Source organism: Rhodotorula paludigena, assembly GCF_050403205.1.
Source record: "Rhodotorula paludigena JCM10292 DNA, Rt_paludigena_JCM10292v1_ctg32, whole genome shotgun sequence".
NCBI classification, from domain to species: Eukaryota; Fungi; Basidiomycota; class Microbotryomycetes; order Sporidiobolales; family Sporidiobolaceae; genus Rhodotorula; species Rhodotorula paludigena.
In genome coordinates this window covers 214,143-230,855 of record NW_027481426.1, presented here as the reverse complement: position 1 = coordinate 230,855, position 16,713 = coordinate 214,143, and the positions used below count along the sequence as shown (strand labels likewise).

Below are 16,713 nucleotides of genomic sequence, written 5' to 3'. Positions count from 1 at the left end.
GAGCGTCGGAGAACGCGCAAGCCCGGAGGCCGAGCGGGGAGAGTCGAGACTCGAGCGTCCTCGCAAGCACGAGAAAGTGCGAGAAGCAGCCAGAGTGACAAAGCCCGAAGCACGGCGGTCGAGGGCGCGGCCGGGCTCGGCGGCCTGCGTGTGTGTATACAGCGAGGTACTGCAACATCTCGCGAGCCCGCTCGACTTGCCTTTGCAATGCTGGCGGGCGGAGAAGTCGAGCCGTCTCCGAGCAGACGGACCACGTCCTCTTCGCACCTTGCGGGAGGGACGGAACGCTCGTTCAAAGCAAAGCCCTGACTGCAGACCTACAACACGGCAAACTGATCCGCATCTTGCCGAAGAAGTGAGGCGGAGGTTGCAGAGGACGGGAACTGATGAGGTTTCTCAGCACTGCGAGCGCGTTCCGCACCGTGCGAATGCACGAACTTATCAATGACAATCTATGCTTTTGATAAGTAGGCATTGCCTCTCTGAAATTAGAGGTGGCCGAACGTCGTCGAGGCAGAAGCGGGAGAAAGCCTCCTCTTGTCGAGCCGCAACGCTATCGATGGGCAAGGCTGGGCTTACCGAGCGCCACCGTAGCCCGGTAGAAGGGCAAGCGATCCGCTTCGACAGCAGTCTCTAACTTGCCGCTCTGATCGTCTCCAAATCCCGGAAGCTAGCTCTCGCTCCGACTGCGTGACATCCGACACGACACCCGCATCTCATTGCAGCGGCCTGCGCACGCCGGCAAAGTAGTTGACGAGTTCCCCGGCGCCGCCAAACTGGCCGAGCTCGAGCAGGCGCCACTTTCCCGCGATCGGGTCGTACGGGCACCCGCGCACCTCGAACCCGTCCCAGCGCTTGTCGGCGAAAAAGTCGCGCAGCTCGGACGGCTTGAGGTACTTGTGGTACGTGTGCGTGCCCGGGGTCACGAGGCGCAGGACGTCCTCGGCGAGGGTGATGGTGAGGAGGCGGGCAAGAGGGGTGCGCGAGATGGTTGATAGGAGGAGGTGGCCGCCCGGCTGCGCAGCGAGGGGCACTTGAGCAGCTGGAAGAGCAACGCAAAGGAAGAGAGCGGCGCACCTTGGTGAGCTGCATGAGGCACTCGAGGAACCCGCGCGGGTCTTCGACATGCTCAATCACCTCCATCGCGCACACGACGTCAAACTGCCTCCCTTCCCGCACAAGGTCTTCCGCCGCGCAGTGTCGGTACTCGAGCGTGTTTCGTGGTCGTGCAGAGGAAGGAGAGGGCGAGGCGCGCGAGGGGATGGGAGAGTTGAGGACATGGAGGGAGGGGTCGAGCGCGGCGTGCGTCTGCGCTGTCGTGATGTTGGACCCGGAGGCGTCGATCGCGAGTGTGTTGGCGCCTAACCGTGTCAACGACTGTAACACGGGCAAGGACTGTCATCATGTGTCGACCAGCCTCGGAGAGAAGCAGGAAGCGGCGCGCACCTCGGCAAAGATCCCGCCTCCACAGCCGACGTCGAGCACGTCCTTGCCCGCGAGCCACTTCGCGCCCTCGAGCTCCTCTGCGCGGAGGAGCTCGCCGCGGACAAAGTCGATGCGGGCGGGGTTCATGCGGTGCAGGAGGCCAAACTCGCCCGTCGGATCCCACCAGTCGGCCGAGAGGCGCGAAAAGTGCTCGATCTCGGCCTGCGAGATCGTGTTGGGCCCGCTCGCGCTATTGCTGCCCTGCGCTGGTGGACCGGACGAGAGGCCATGCGAGCGAGGGGACGACGTTGAGAAGGAAGTCGAGGCAGCGGGCGCAGCGGCGCGGGCGGGTGCTCGTGCTGCTTGCCGTGCACAGGCTCCTGCGCACCTCCCTGTGGTGTGCACGGCTGAGCGAAGCATGACGGCCGGTGGTGGGGTAAGGTCAACCTCCGCTTCCCCGATCTCTGCTAAGCGGGTCCGCATCGTCCTCCTCGGCGGAGCGTGTGTCCCAGTGTGCACACTACGCATTCTCTGAAGCATGAGAGATGGTGAGCGGCTGTCCTCTGCATTTACTGTGTTGCGCGCAAGCGACTTTCTCTCCTCGATCCTGCATCTCCTCCTGCTCGGGCCAAGTCAATCGTCGCGAGAGGCAGTATGCATCACATCTCCATCTCCTCGTCGTCTTCGAGGTCTTCGGCAAACGGATCAAGCTCGGGAAAGTCCCCCACTGCCACCTTGTCTGGCCGGACAAAGGATGCTCGTAAAGGGCCCGTCTGAAAGTAGCGCTTGCCCTCGACCCTGTGCACGGCCGAACTTGTCATCAGCACCACTTTTCGCCACGAGCTTGGAGTGTAAGGAGCAGCGACGAGAAGAGGGACGCACGCGCCGTCGTTCTTGCCCACCGGTTCATCCCACTCGACGCCGACCCACGTCGATCCGTCCTTCGTGCCAAACTCGGTCGGGCCGACGAAGCGCACTGTCCCTCGTCGGCTGAGCTCGGGCGAGAGGGCGACTTGGCAGCGGGCGCCGGGGACGAGGTCGGCGGGGAGCGGGGCGGGAGAGGCGGGAGAGGGAGAGGCAGAGGGGGCGAAGCGGCCGAGCTGGTTGCGCTTCTTGTATGCGAGGACGGTGTCTGTGCGCGGCACCCAGAAGGGGCGGGATTGACGCGTCGAGGGAGGAGAGCGAGAGGGGTCAGCCGGGTTTGAGGCGAAAGAACGAGCGAGAGTGGGCGCACCTCTTCGCGCAGCGTACTCCTCCTCGGTCAGCTCAAACTTGTCCACCTGCGAGTCGTCGGTGTACTGCCCTGCGAGTCCACGGGCGTGCGGATCGCTCGACTCGACCTGTTGCATGAACGAGGCGGTGCAACCAAGGTCAACGCGACGGATCGACCGCGTCCAGGCGCGCTTTCGGGACGAGTGCACGCACGCGGATAGTCATGTACTCTCGGAGGCCGTAGCTGTCGAGCGTGCGCGCGTCGTCGTCGAGGACGGCGAGGGTGTCTCCCTGTCCGGGTGTGCCGCTGTGTCCGGCATGGGGCGCGGTCCTGCAGAGGGAGAGCTGCTGTGCGGCTGCGGGGATGCCAGTGATGGGCTCGAGCTTGCCCTGCGTGCCCCTCGGGGTCAGACTCGGCGTTTGCGGCAAGTACGAGGAGAGGGACGGACGCGGAGGAGGCCGACCGAGAGCGCAGACGAGAGGCGGCGCTCCGAGTGCGTGTCGGGCGACGTGACCCACACGCTCACGAGACTCATCGCAGCAGAACGGCGCAGAGAGTGGGCGTCGCGAGGATCGAGTGCTTCCGCTTGCTCCGCTCTCTCGTTCCCTTTGACCCGCTCCCTCTCTCCTCTCGTCGCTCCTTGCTGGCTTTTGAGAGCTCGTGCTGGTCAGGATGCCCAGCGGATTCCGGGTCCAGCCACCGCCAGACACCCCCGTCGGGTCTCTCGTCCCCGCCCACACGCCCCACGCCGTCTCCGTCTCGCTCCCGACCTGGCAGGACAATGTCGACTACGAGGAGGGCGAGCAGCGCATCAAGGACGCCATGACCTCGGGCTACCCGCGCTTCTTCATCCACCACCGCATCCAGCGCGTCCGTCCCTCTCGCCGCGCCTCGCCCCACTCGTCCCGTTGACTCTGCGCTCACCCGCTCGTCCCGCAACAGCTCGCCGACCTGGCCTGCGTACGCTTCGCCCAGCCTGACGAGCTCTGCATCCTCCTGCCGACCGAGTCGACCGCACGCGGCTGCTCCGACTTTCTCGCCTCGCGCACTCCGCCCGTCCCCTCGCGCAACGTCCCCTGGGCCGTCCAGTCGACCCTCCCCGACACGGGCGACGCCGCGAACCGCACCCGCACCGTGATCGTGCACGCCTGCTACTTCCCCGCGGCCGACTTTGCCGCCGCAAAGCAGTACTGGCAGCACACGGGCGAGGGCATCTCGTCGCGCGTCGCAGAGCGCTGCCTCATCCTCCTCGGCGAGATCGACGCCGACGGCCACGACGGCTTGGGCTCGGCGTCGCCCACCCACGCGACGCCGAGCGTCGGCGAGGGCCAGGCCGATGCGACGCGCTTCTACGTCAACGGCAACTCGAACGCAGCCGCGAGCGGGAGCGGGAGCGGCATCGGTCGCTACGGGTCCAAGAACCGGTATCAGGTCGCAAAGGGCAGCGCGTCGACGGACGCAGCCGGGATCGACCTCGCCGCGCGCCCGACGATCGCGTCCAAGTCGCGCTACTCGACGAGCAAGGTGCGCAAGAACAGCTACAGCGCGGGCGCGGGCGCGAGCGGCGCCGCGACTCCCGCGAGCGAGGCGAGCGGCTCGTCGTCCGAGCCCCCGTCGCTCTCGGCGTCGGTCGACCAGCTCGCGCCGCCCGTGCTCTCGAGCGCGGCGGCGACCAACGGCGTCGGCGCGGTCGAGCAGGACGAGGACGTCCTCGCGCGCTACGTCGAGGAGCGCTACGGGCGCAACCTCGACCTGTCGCTCGCGCCGCTCGCCAAGCTCGCCATGCGGCGGCGGATCGCGGGCGTCCTGTGCGAGCAGCCGGGCGAGGCGATCCCGGTCGAGGACATGCGCGGCGCGCGCGCAGAGGAGAGCACGCGCGGAGTGCAGGGCTTGACCGAGGACGACGTGTGGCTGTACCCGTGCGGGATGAACGCCATCTTCCATGCGCACCAGGTCGCGATGGAGGCGCGCCGGAGGAAGGGCAAGGAAGTCGGCAAGAGCGTGTGCTTCGGGTGCGTCTAGCCTCTTGCCTGTACTTGGCCTCTGCTCGGTACTCACGCAGCGGTGTGCACAGCTTCCCGTACACCGACACGCTCAAGATTCTCGAAAAGTGGGGGCCAGGGTGCCACTTCTTCGGGCGCGGCCTCGCCGAGGACCTCCCAGCGCTGCGACGAACGCTCGAAGCCGCCAACCCGCCGATCCTCGCCCTCTTCTGCGAGTTCCCGTCGAACCCGCTCCTCCGATCACCGCCGCTGCTCGAGCTGCGCAAGCTCGCAGACGAGTTTGGGTTCATGATTGTCGTCGACGAGACGATCGCTGGATTCGTCAACGTCGAGGTGCTTCCGCCAGCCGACATTGTGGTGAGCAGCCTCACCAAGGTCTTTAGCGGCGACAGCAACGTCATGGGTGGCAGGTGTGTCTCCTTCGCGGTCACTCGAATTTCGAGAATCTGGACTGACCCGGTCTCGGCGATGTACGCGCAGTCTCGTGCTCAACCCGAAGGGCCCGCACTACGCCGCACTCAAGGAGGCGCAGGAGGCAACCTACGAGGACGCGTACTTTGACGAGGACGCCATCTACATGGAGCGCAACTCGCGCGATTTCGTCGCGCGCATCGCGCAGGAGAACGCCAATGCCGAGATGATCTGCGACTTTGTCCAGACGCGGCGCGTGCCGGGCCCGCCCGCAACGGGCATCGAGCTTCCCGCCGACACGCAGCTCGCAGCCGACGTCGACAACTTTGTCGTGCGCGAGGTGTACTACCCCAAGTACATGACGCCGGCGCACTACGTCGCGTCGCTGCGCCCGCCCAATCCGACTCTCGGGATGCCCTCGTCCGGGTTCGGCGCCCTCTTCTCGCTCACGTTCACGTCGATTCTCGCGTCGCGCACCTTTTTCGACGCGCTCCCGTGCTACAAGGGCCCGTCGCTCGGGACGAACTTTACGCTCGCGTGCCCGTACACGATCCTCGCGCACTACACCGAGCTCGAGTGGGCAAAGGAGTGGGGCGTCGACAAGGGCCTCGTGCGCGTCTCGACGGGCCTCGAGGAGCCCGAGCTGCTCCGCGAGTGGTTCGAGGAGGCGCTGAACAAGGCGGAGCAGGCCGTGAGGGAGGCCAAGGCGCGCGGCGAGAAGGTCGAGTGAGCGCAGGCGGCGGAGCAAGGCGGAGGTGTTGCTGCACCGCGAGGCCCTGTGCAGTCGTCGGAGAGAAAGAGGATCGTTGAGGTTCCAGAAGTCGCACTGCATCTATCATATCCTGTGTTTCGTGCGTGAGGCGGTGCAAACTTGCACGTGATCGAAGGAGACGTCGAAAGCGATGACATCGACCTTTGCTTCCTCGCTCGCATCGTACCGCAAGATCCGCAATGTCCAGCAAGCTTGCAGAGCGGCTGAAGCACACTCGCGGACTCGAGCAGCTCAGCCTTATCCGTTGCGTGCCCTGCGTCTCCAGTCGACCCGAGGAGGCCACGTCGTGACTGACGGCGCGCCCGCAGACTTCAGCGCCTGGCATGCGGTGCGACGCAAGGCTGCCGCGTACAGTGCCTGGGCAGCGGTCGTGTGGATCCTGAACAGGCGCGGGCTCATGCCGATGGTCTCGTCTGCTGGCTCGCTCGTTGGCATCATGTCGATGGTCAGCTTCGACAGCTGCGTTACGCGTCAGATAGGCTTGACTGACTGCCTGATGAGCGCAGCTCGTCGGTTTGCTCGTCTCGTTCCGCTGCTCGACCAGCTACGATCGGTCGGCCTCATTTCCCTCCCACTTGCCAGACAGACCCGCTGACACTTCCCCACCTGCAGCTGGTACGAAGGCCGACGCACGTGGGCCAACATCCAGAGCACGACCCGCACCCTCCTCCGACTCCTCATCTTTGCCTTGCCTCCTCCGTCCTCCTCGCCGCATGACGCTCGCCGCGCTGCAGCGGTCAAGGAGCTCTGCTCGCTCGTCTGCGCCTTCCCCTTCGCCTGCATGTACCGCTTGCGCGACATGCCGGGCGTGACGCACCCCGAGCTGCGCAATCTCCTCCCGCAGGCCCTGCTCGAAGCCTACCGCTCCACGCCCGCCTCTGCCCGTCGTCGCCCCTCGATCTCGAGCTCCAGCTCGGCCTCGTTCGTCGAGCACTCGACCGCGTCCGAAGCGGACCGCGCCATCGCCGGACTCAACGCCGCGCCCTCCGCCGAGCGGTTCCGCCCGCACGCGCTCCCGACCGGCGAGCCGAGCAACCTCCCGCTGTCGCTCATCCGCGCGCTGCATGCGTACCTCACCGCGTGGCACGAGACGAAGCTTCCGAGCCGCGACGCGCCGGACGAGGGGACGAGCGTGCTCGATGGGGCGACTTGGGCTGCGTGCACGGGTGCGCTGAGGGAGTACACCGACCAGCTTACGGCGCTCGAGCGAATCCGCGACAGTAAGTCTCCGGACAACACCCAGGTTTCCACGTCTGTGCTCGCTCTGCCCGAACGCAGACGCTGTCGACGCGCATAATTGTGCTGACCTCGCCAAACGGCCCGCAGCTCCCATCCCGCTCATCCTCCACATTCATCTCCAGCTTCTCCTCTTTGTCTACATCGCAGCTGTACCACTCCAGCTCGTGCGAACGATTGGCTTCTGGTGCATTCCGGCTACGGCAGTCAGCGCCGCCGTCTTCTTCGGCGTCGACTCGGCGGCAGCAGAGCTCAGCGACCCGTTCGGACTCGAGCCGTGCGTAGCCTTCGCAATCTTCTTCTTCGAGACGCTGTCACGCTCTGTCGAGGCAGCGAGGAGATGCTGAAATTGGTATGATCGCGCGCCCACACTCGTCGCATTCCGCAGGAACGATCTTCCCGTCAGCCGCTACTGCGCCGACCTGCACCGCGAATACCTCGAGATGCTCGGCGAGGGTGACAGCTCGTATGGGATGGCGTGGGAACCAGAAAGAGAGGCGGTGGTTGCGGGCGGTGCGACACCGTTGGGTGGGGCCGAGGGGAGCAAGAAGGAGGAGTGATCGCCTCGACTTATCCGTGCCGGCGTGATGCCCGGTATCTTCACTCGCATGTCATTCTTAGTGCTGTGCTGTGCCATGCGGCACAGTCGATTGCGAGAGTGATTGCGTGGCGGTTGGCGGTGTGATGGGAACGAGGCCGGCGTTTTGAGAAGGCCGTTGGCGGTCGCGCGTGTAGACGCGCTCAAGGTCAACGGCAGCGAGCGAGCGTGCGAGTACCCGCGCACACGGCGTGCTCTCCTGCCTGCACACAGCACTCTCCGTCAGCAGCACTAAGCAGCGCCGGCCCGCTCGATCTGCGCACGACCCGCCCTTTGTCGCCGCCCCCTTTCTCCGTCCTTTCGACGCTCCTGTCCGTTCGGCTTCACCGCCGCCGACACCCTCTTTTCCCTCGAGCGACTCGAGCAAAGCCGCGCTCTGCACACACACGCACGCTGCACGATGCCGCGGTCACAGTCCATCTCGCACTCGCCGTTCCCGCCCGCCCCCTCGTCTCCCTCAACAACCGCTCAGTCCGCCTTTGCGCCGCCGCCATCGCGCTCTGCGCGCCCTGGACTCTCCAAGGCGAGCTCGCTCGCCGACCTGCGCTCGGCCCCGCGCAAGTTCCTCAAGCGCTTCCACCACAAGACGAGCGCCGGCAGTCACGACGACCTGTGGGGGTGTGCGGGCGACCTCGACGAGGCCTCAGAGGGGCCCGAGCCCGGGATGGCCACCTCCGTGCGTGCTCCTGCTCGACGACTGTGCTGCGCTAGACCCCGACTGACGCTTTCGAGGACCTACAGCACGCGACGCCATTCCCTTCTTCGCCGTCACCTTCCGCAACTATCACGGCGCGCACCTCGCCGCCGCGGCGACCTGCACCCTACGCCTTTCCGCTCACCGCCGAATTGACGGCTGAAGAGCTGCGCCGCCTCGAGCGCCAGCGCGAGGCCGATCTCGCCGCGTCGGCCGCGCTCGACTACTGCTCGTCGCACTCGCACGCGCGGAACTCGTCGCGGTCGTCGAGCGCCGCATTCGTCGACACGGCGGGACTGTCGGCGCAGACGCTCGCGGGCGCGATCGAGCGGCTGCACCTCGCGCCTGAGCACGCTCGGGCGCCCCATCCCGGGCTCGAGCCGGCGCTCCCGATTGGCGACTTTGACGCACAAGGTCGCCCGCGCTCCGGCAGCGTCGTGTCGCTGCACGGTGGCTGCGCGTCGTCCGCGAGCGAATGCTCGTCGCGCCCGCGCACGAACGACTCGTTGCCCTCGTTTGCCGAGAGCAGCGTCTCGACGGTCGATTCGACGGGCTCGTTCCCGCCGAGTCCCGTGCACAGCCCGACGCTGCGCAGCCGGCCGACGTTCTCGGGCCCGTACAAGGCGCCGGCCAAGGTCGACACGGACTCGGTCGCGGTGCAGCCGCGCGCCTATTCGTTCATCTGAGCGGCGCCTTCCCCTCTCTTTCGCCTCGCACTGTATCTAGCACGACCCCTCGCATACCACACGGTCCATACCCTACGACGCTCGTTGCCTCACGATCCGATACCCTCAGCAGTCTATCCCAACCGCCGTCCTTCGTTATTTCCTGCATGCTCCCGCGCGCACATAGTGTTCCTTTAGGTTACCGCTCTCGCCTGACTCGGGGGTGGGAGCACGATGCAAAAGTAGTCCATCACGTCACGTCGGTCGCAGACAAAGGAGAGCTTGATTGTGCAGAAAAGGCACACGAGGACGGCACCGGCGAACAAAGCCACGAGCGCCGATCTCACGTCTCTCGACCGCAGCCCCTCCTCTGCAGAGCGAGAGCCAGCGCAGACCCGTGCACGGGGATGCAGGAGCTGCAGCGCCCCTTGCGCAGCAGCGTACAGGCTCCCGTTCCCTCGACGTTCGACCCGAGCGCCGTTCCGCAGGACCCGGCGCACCTCGCTTCGCTCGCGAGCCTGCGCACGCCGGGCGGTGCTGCACAGCACGCAGACGAAGAGCTGCTCGCGCTCGGGCAGGAACAGCTCTTCAGCGGGACGAGGCGGGCGCAGCGACGGATTTCCGGGTCAGCCGCGACGGCGAGCGGAGAGGCGCACGGGCGAGCTGAGCCGGCGGGCGAGGCAGTCGATGGAGCTACAAACGACTCACAAGTGCGCTGGATGTGCTTCTGAACTCGCACTCCCGGTCGTCGCTGATCCCGGTCGTCTCGCCCGCAGGAGTTGCTCGGTTCGCTCGGCGCAGCAAAGCACGCCTTCCTCTTTGCGCTGCACGGGCTGTTGCACGAGTCTCTCCATGGCATTGCACCGGGCGAGCTGGACGGCGCCGTGCCTTCGTCCTCGACTTCGAATCGCACGGTTCCGCCTTCGCTCGATCCCTTTGTCGACTCGGCACCACCGTCCTCCGCATGGCGCAGCCGCTCCCTTGCCGCACCTTCGCATGGCTATACAAGCAGCGGACAGACCGCCGACTTGCTTCTCGCGAGCATCCTCGACCTTCTGCGCGCTCAACAGTCGTCTACTGCACCCGCTCGCACCACCCATTCTCCCGCGATGCGCTCGATCGAGCGCTCCTCCCCACTACTTGGCAGTCGCCGCACCGCAACGAGCGAGGCAAGCACTACCACCCAGCTGGACGAGCTGCACACGCGCGTCGAAGCAGTCGCCGTCGAGGTCCTTGCCCCGACCGAGGCAGAACTCGCACGCTCAATCACCTCGCTCGTGACGTGCATCGAGCGCCTCGCGAACATCTCACGCGGCGACGACGAGCGCAGTGCGGCGCCTACCGCTGCGCGCGCAGCTCTCGCATCCGACCCGTCGTTTAGCAGCGTCGCCGAGCTGCTCGACCGCGAGGCGAGCGCGCTGCCCCGCTCGAGCCGAGATCCGGCTGCACCTGCCGAGGTACTCGGCGCGGCGCGCGAGGTCGAGCAGGCTGAGCGGGACCTGCTCTGGGGCCGCGTCGACGACTTGTCGGAACGGGTCAAGCTCCTGTCGCGCCGCCGCGCGGAGGGCTTGCAGGAGGTTGAAGCGGTCGGGAATGTCGGTGCAGACACCCAGCAGCAGGAAGAGCTACTGCGTACGCCGCGCTCGGTCGCGAGTGACTCGCTGTATGACGCCTCGCCGAGCGACCTCCCGCGCTACTCGCACGACCAGACGCATCTCCCGCCGGCGTATTACCTCGACGCGGCGCACCAGAGCTCCGAGTTCAGCGACGACAAGAAGGAGGAGCTCGACCTGGACAAGCTGCACCCAGTTCCTTCGTCTTCCGTCGCGCCGCGAGTGCGGAAGGTCTCGTCGGCGACGAACGAAAAGATGCAGCGCGATCTCGACAGCGTAACCGAGGCGATCGAGCGGCTGTACGTCGTCAGCCCGCAGCTGGCGAACCAGCGCGTCGAGCCCGACCGCCGCCGCATGCGCGAGCGGCAGCTCGCCAAGCTAGGCAACGCGATCGAGCGGCTCAGCCAGGGCCGCCTCGAGGACCAGCGCGCGATTCCCAGCCCGATCGTCGGCGAGGACGAGGACGAGATGCTCACTGAGGCGCAGAGGCTTGCGAGGTGGGCGCACGCGGCGCGAGAGAAGGAGCAACGCGCGGTCGACCGCCTGTTGGATCAGATCGACCGCGCGGCGTCGAGGACACTGGCGGATCAGCGTGTCGAGCTCAAGTGCGTATGAACAGCTGCAGACATGCGCGTTGCTCCCAGTTGACCTGTTCGCGCGCGCAGCGGCAAGCGGAAAGAGGTGCTCAACCTCGACACACTTCGCAACGACGTGGGTTAATCTCGCCCTCTCGCGCTTCATTGTGCTTCGCCACTGACAGGGTCATTGCAGTTCGAGCCCGCCGACAAGTACGAAGCGCGGCGCCGCGAGTACATTCTCGAGCACACCGGCAAAGGCCGTCTCGCCTCGCAGGACGCCAAGCTGAACTCGTCCGGCATGGTCGCGCCCTTCCCGCGCCCGCCTCCCGAGCTCGACGAGCCAGTCACCATTACCGAGTTCTTCGCCGCCGACTCGGGCGTCAATGACGGTGACCTCGACGCGGACGACCGCTCGCGACCGAGAAGTCAGTCGGTCCCCGCAATGCGCAAGAAGTTTTCGAGTTGCTCGCTCTTTCAGCCGAAGAACGCTGCCGCGTCGACAGGCGAAGAAGACGCCGTCGCGCCGGGCAAGAAGGGCTCGCTGCGCATCGGCGTCTTCAAGAAGGCACCGTCGCTCGCGGCGAATCGGCGCGGGTCGTATGATGCGTCGGGTATGACAGGCTTGGGTGTCTTCGGTACGGGCATGTCGAGGAGCGCCTCGGCAAATGGCATCGAAGGTCCGTTACCCACCGACCACATTATTGGCTCGCCCTGCTAACAGCTTTCGCTGCAGTCCTTGAGACTCCGCAGTTCGATTGGGTGACAGAAGAGTCGCGCAACCTCGGCACTCTCGTCGTCACGTTCTGGCCGCGTGCCTCGTCGTCATCGAAGCGCGTCTCGGACGACTTTGAAGTCGTCGCTGTCGAGGCGGACTCGATCCTCGTCGGTCCAGCACACGGCGGACCTGCCTCGCGTCTGTCCCTCCCTTGCCGGATCGTGCCCCAGCAGGCTACGGTAGTACCGACGGGGCCCTACTTCGAGGTCAAGCTCGTCACCGCCGACTCGTCGCCGACAAAGAGCCGAGCCGATCTCGAAGTGCACACGCCGCTCTCGACCGACGACCTCCGCCGCGCGATGCCTGCCGCGTACTGCTGTACGGCATGCGACGCTCAACTCGTCAACGCATCGGCCGTGCAACGGTACAACGCTTTGCCGAGCGAGCACTGGGCCGAGCTCCTCGACGCCTGGATGTGCCATCAGGACCAGACACTCTCCGATGACCTCGTCGCCAAGGGCAAAGGAATCAAGCCGCGACCTGACGAAGGTCTCGTGGGCACGACCTACGTGCTCTTCCCGCGCGAGCACACGCTCAACTGGGTCACGCCCGACGGAAGCGAGGTGCGTTTCCCTTTTTCCTCATTCCTGCCAACCCCCTTCCAACGGACTGCAAAGAAAGTCTGGCTCCGCATCCGCTCGCGACGTCCTGCTGGTTCCCGCATGCGCGAACCGCAGGCGTCCAGGATACCCACCCAGGACGCCAGACTGATACAAGGGTCCGAGACGAACGCACCGATTGCTCCCAAACAACCCTCGAGCTCGAGCTCCTGCTTCGTGGGCTACACCGGAGTGGACATCTGCTGACACTACGTGTCGCGCACGCAGCCGGCCAAGGCAAGCAACGGCGACTTCCTCCATCCCGCACACTGTTCCTCTTGCTCCGCCCTCGTCGGCTCGCATGTCGTTCCGTTCGACGTCTCGACCAGCTCGCCGACCTCCTTTCGCCTGCTCAAGTACGCCAGCTACCCTGCCTCGCTAGCTCAAGAGCCCATCGACACGCTGCGCCCCAGCCTCGCGAGCTACCTGACAGCCGAGATGCTCGAGACGGGGCAAGCACATGCTTGCCACCGCTTTATACTTGAAGACGCCGCAAATGAGCAGGCTAAGCTCTTGGTGCGTTCACTCGACTCGGTCCCTCTCCTCTAGCCTTCCCTTACCGAATCCTACCGCAGCTCTGGTTCTTCAACCCGGCGATCCGCGTGGCCTTCTCCACTTCGTCGTCTGGCACGGAGGCGCTCGTCGCAACAGCCGCGGACCGGTCGTCCCTCAGTAGTCGCAGTGGATCTGCGCGCTCGAGTCCGAATGGATCGAACGGCTCGTCGAACGGCTCGCCGCCGTTGACTTCGAGCACGACTGCCCTGGTTTCGCGCTCAATGAATGCAGTTAAGGTTTTCTACGCCGTTGTTGCGAGCGACAGCGATCCACAGTGGTGCGTCTCGTTGCTTCCCCTCTCTCTCGCTCGACGACTCGCTGACCTCGACTCGCATGCCCTGCAGTGCGCATTTCCTCCACGCCAAGCACGAGCGCATCCCCTACCCAGCCCCCGTCCTCTCTCGCTTGACAGAGCTGCTGCAGGCCAGCACTCTCGTCTACCCGCCCGCCAAGCGCAAGTTTGGCGAGCTCTCCGTCGGCTTCCTCGAGCGCATCTGAGCGCCTCTCTGTATCTGTATCGAGCGCGGTACAGCGTGCGCTGGCGATTTTGTCCCCAACTTGTCCGTGTCGTGTACTTCGATCACCACCGCAGCAGAAATACCCTCGTCTCGGTTCTCTTCGTCGTCGTTATGCCTCTAGCTGCACATTGCAATTGACTGAGAAGTCCGCCTTGGAGCGCTGCATGCGAAAGCTGCGAATACGGTAGTCGACGTTCAGAGGCAGGACGAGCAGATTCTGCGCAGTTCTCCGGACGCAAACGCTTCCACGGCCTCCTACCGAGAATGCGACAAAGCTGCGTAAAGCACGTAGATTGCACAGACAAGTAGTAAAGCTAAGGTAGATGTAACGAAGGCGCTGCAGGACCGGCAAATCGGACGACGGAGGGGATATTACGAACGGTCGCGGTTCGGGACAGACAAGCAGATGGCCGTAGTAATGGCGCAGACGATGAGGCCGTAGCCGGCGGCGGCGAGGACGAGATTGCGCTGGGAGCGGGCAACGATCGGGTTCATCATCTGCGGGCGGGGCCGAGCATTAGTGACTGCTCTGCGCGTGAAGGGGCGCGCGGCGGCGCGCTGGAACCGTCCGCTTGCGAGACGAGTTGAAACGGGAAGCCTACCTTCGTGAAAGGCGCCCAGACGCGCGACGAGCGAGGGAGGTCCATGCCAGCGGGCGCGAAGTAGAGGCCGCCGGGCGTCGTCGACTGGCGACGCGAGCCTGACTTGGACGCCGAGCTCGACTTCTGCGACTTCTCCGAGATGGACAGCGACGCGGGCGCGAGCGGGAAGTAGCCGAGGTCCGACATGGGCGAGTGCTGCGACGAGCGGCGCGACTCGGGAAGCGCGGAGACGAAGGGCGTGCCGGGCGGCGTGCCCTTCTCGCCCGTCACGTGCGACGAGGCGCCGTCCTCAGCGGTCGAGGGCGCGTTCCACGGGTCCGAAGTGCTGCCAGACGCCGACGACAAGGTACCGATGTCATTGTACTCCTGGCGCTCCCTGCAGGCGTGAGCGTGACATCAGTCTCAGCTTGCCGTGCGGACTTCGGGCGCGATCACGCACCAAGGGTAGAGCTGGCGGTTGTCGCCGAAGAGGTCTGCGGCGATTAATAAGTTCAGCGGATGGTAGGCCAGCGGCTCTTACGCGTTCGACGCACAGATGACGAGGCAGGTCTGCGATGGATGCGGTGGTGTCAGGAGCTGGGAGAGTCTGGCAGGGAGAAGACAGGCGCACCTTGCCGAGACCACCGACGGCAACGACCGTGCCGAACCACCAGAGCGGAATGCCGAACGCGCGCCAGCCGCGCGCCTTGTCGAGAACAGCACAGACGATCGTAGGGATGAGGCCGAGCGCCCAAGTGAGGACGCCGAGGAAGATGGCGAACCAGCCGCGGTTGCGGTCGGCGTTGCGGACGACCTGCTTGCGGAACGCCTTGAACGAGATGGCGAGAGACTCGCTCGTCACGTCGTGCACCCTCTCGAACGCGTCGGGCGGGAGGAACGCCTCGTTCGACGGCGCGGCAGCCGTCGCCTGCGAGACGTCGCGGATGCGGCCGTCAATCTCGCGGCGGATGTCGGACGGCACGTTGACCTCGAGAGGCGACGCCTGGGCGAAGAAGGTGTCGACAGCGGTCTTGAAGGACTTGCCGAGAGTGATGACATCCTCGTGCGGGCGGTCGGACGGGCGCGACTGCTCATAAAGCTTGCGGTACTCGTCGAGCCAGATGTGGAAGTAGCTGGAGAACGCTCAAAGAGTCAGTTTACAGTCTACCGTTGATGCTTTTGTGCGGAATGGGAAAATACGCACAGGTTCTCAGCCGACTTCTCGCGGAAGGCGAGGAAGTCCTCAAAGTCGCGGAGGGTGAGAGGCGGGGTGTGCTTGCCCGCAATCACGTCGTCGAGCGTGACATCGCACAGCTTGACGCGCTGCATGCCGCGGACCTGCACGGAGCGAGTGCGAGAGTCAGTCGACTGCGCAGAAGCCAATGCGCTCCTCGCCTCCTGTTCCTCGAGTCGAGATTGCACTTCGACTCGCCTTTCCGGCTGTGACACCCTTGAACTGGTCGAACTTCTCGCCGTGCGCACGCAACGAGTGCTGCTCGAGCTTCTCGAGCTCCTCTTCGATGTGGCGACCCGGGTGGATGAGGCGACCGGGCGCCTTGAGGAGCTCCTTGATCTGGTAGCGGCCCTTGGGAGGCAGGAAGACCTTGTCACGGCTCGCCTTGGACGAACCCGGCTGGGCGGCAGGGACGTCGGGGATGGCCATGGTCGGTTGCAGCTGACGACGACGGGGAAAGACGAAGCTTGGCAGGGAGCGGGAGCGCGAAACGAGTGAGCGACCCGAGCGACGAGTAAAGGGAGCGAAGAGGCGGTGGCAGCAAGCACGCAGCGAGAGCGGCGGGCGGTGCAGCGGAGAGCAGAGGAGCAGGGAAGCGCTCGAGCTGCAGCCCGTCAGGGTTGTCGTACGGTGCTCAGGCACACTTCGAATCTCGCCCCGCCTGCTCGAGGCGATCGAGGAACCTGGCCCAGGCGACACTTGCCCGTTCTAGCGGTCAGAGCGCGCGTGGCTTTCCACCTTCGTGCAGCCTGCACTGCGCTGCCAAGGCGCAGCTGCGTCGACAAGAACGCCGCTCCTTGCGGGCTGCTCCGTGACCGGCATCCCCGACCCCGCTTCAGCGGTCTGGACGGCGGGTCTCGGGAAAGTCGACCGCCCGCTGCGCAAAGGTTCGGCGTGCTCCCAACCCAGCCTTTTCCTGGCCCACGAAAGCGCTACAGCGTCGGGAGTGTTCACCTCGACTGGCGCTTGTCGCTGCTTCCCGACTCCTGGTCGTCCCGCGAACCAGCTCCTGGAGGACCGCTCCCGCTTTCGCTGCCCACCTTCAGCAGCGACCGTGACTATCTAGCGCGTGACCGCGTCGCACCAAATGACCCCGAGCCCTGGTTCGGCGACCGTAGATCCCGCTGCCTGGCCGGGCAAAGGCGCGAGCACCAGGAGCTTCGACGCTCGCAGATCACCGTGAAATAAGCGTCACCCTGCCCAGCTGATCAAAAGCTAGACTGCATGTTCAGTGTGGCAACAG

At 65.5% G+C, this 16,713-nt stretch overlaps 7 protein-coding genes across 7 annotated transcripts; 4 read left to right on the top strand and 3 right to left on the bottom strand.

The window, feature by feature from the left end:
- Nucleotides 1-716: 716 nt before the first annotated feature.
- On the bottom strand, nucleotides 717-1,845 carry JCM10292_000845 (uncharacterized protein; the record flags this gene model as incomplete). Its single annotated transcript, XM_076650204.1, has 3 exons — nucleotides 717-1,016; nucleotides 1,078-1,377; nucleotides 1,447-1,845. 3 exons carry the CDS (start codon nucleotides 1,843-1,845, stop codon nucleotides 717-719), a joined length of 999 nt encoding a protein of 332 aa, XP_076504329.1.
- Nucleotides 1,846-2,084: 239 nt separating this feature from the next.
- On the bottom strand, nucleotides 2,085-3,173 carry JCM10292_000844 (tubulin-folding cofactor B; the record flags this gene model as incomplete). The annotated part of the gene is made up of 5 exons (XM_076650203.1): nucleotides 2,085-2,223; nucleotides 2,308-2,557; nucleotides 2,660-2,765; nucleotides 2,851-3,027; nucleotides 3,087-3,173. 5 exons carry the CDS (start codon nucleotides 3,171-3,173, stop codon nucleotides 2,085-2,087), a joined length of 759 nt encoding a protein of 252 aa, XP_076504328.1.
- Nucleotides 3,174-3,310: 137 nt separating this feature from the next.
- On the top strand, nucleotides 3,311-5,782 carry STR2 (cystathionine gamma-synthase; the record flags this gene model as incomplete). Its single annotated transcript, XM_076650202.1, has 4 exons — nucleotides 3,311-3,508; nucleotides 3,581-4,650; nucleotides 4,713-5,051; nucleotides 5,122-5,782. The coding sequence occupies 4 exons, from the start codon at nucleotides 3,311-3,313 to the stop codon at nucleotides 5,780-5,782; spliced, it is 2,268 nt and encodes a 755-aa protein (XP_076504327.1).
- Nucleotides 5,783-6,003: 221 nt separating this feature from the next.
- JCM10292_000842 (uncharacterized protein) lies at nucleotides 6,004-7,620 on the top strand (the record flags this gene model as incomplete). Its single annotated transcript, XM_076650201.1, has 6 exons — nucleotides 6,004-6,067; nucleotides 6,133-6,269; nucleotides 6,331-6,377; nucleotides 6,437-7,044; nucleotides 7,151-7,337; nucleotides 7,449-7,620. 6 exons carry the CDS (start codon nucleotides 6,004-6,006, stop codon nucleotides 7,618-7,620), a joined length of 1,215 nt encoding a protein of 404 aa, XP_076504326.1.
- Nucleotides 7,621-8,058: 438 nt separating this feature from the next.
- JCM10292_000841 (uncharacterized protein) lies at nucleotides 8,059-9,038 on the top strand (the record flags this gene model as incomplete). The annotated part of the gene is made up of 2 exons (XM_076650200.1): nucleotides 8,059-8,334; nucleotides 8,400-9,038. 2 exons carry the CDS (start codon nucleotides 8,059-8,061, stop codon nucleotides 9,036-9,038), a joined length of 915 nt encoding a protein of 304 aa, XP_076504325.1.
- Nucleotides 9,039-9,424: 386 nt separating this feature from the next.
- Nucleotides 9,425-13,635, top strand: IPA1 (putative polyadenylation protein; the record flags this gene model as incomplete). The annotated part of the gene is made up of 8 exons (XM_076650199.1): nucleotides 9,425-9,727; nucleotides 9,794-11,235; nucleotides 11,296-11,341; nucleotides 11,402-11,885; nucleotides 11,942-12,546; nucleotides 12,811-13,098; nucleotides 13,158-13,414; nucleotides 13,482-13,635. The coding sequence occupies 8 exons, from the start codon at nucleotides 9,425-9,427 to the stop codon at nucleotides 13,633-13,635; spliced, it is 3,579 nt and encodes a 1,192-aa protein (XP_076504324.1).
- Nucleotides 13,636-14,027: 392 nt separating this feature from the next.
- JCM10292_000839 (uncharacterized protein) lies at nucleotides 14,028-15,899 on the bottom strand (the record flags this gene model as incomplete). The annotated part of the gene is made up of 7 exons (XM_076650198.1): nucleotides 14,028-14,153; nucleotides 14,258-14,633; nucleotides 14,697-14,730; nucleotides 14,791-14,806; nucleotides 14,868-15,369; nucleotides 15,441-15,574; nucleotides 15,684-15,899. The coding sequence occupies 7 exons, from the start codon at nucleotides 15,897-15,899 to the stop codon at nucleotides 14,028-14,030; spliced, it is 1,404 nt and encodes a 467-aa protein (XP_076504323.1).
- Nucleotides 15,900-16,713: the final 814 nt, after the last annotated feature.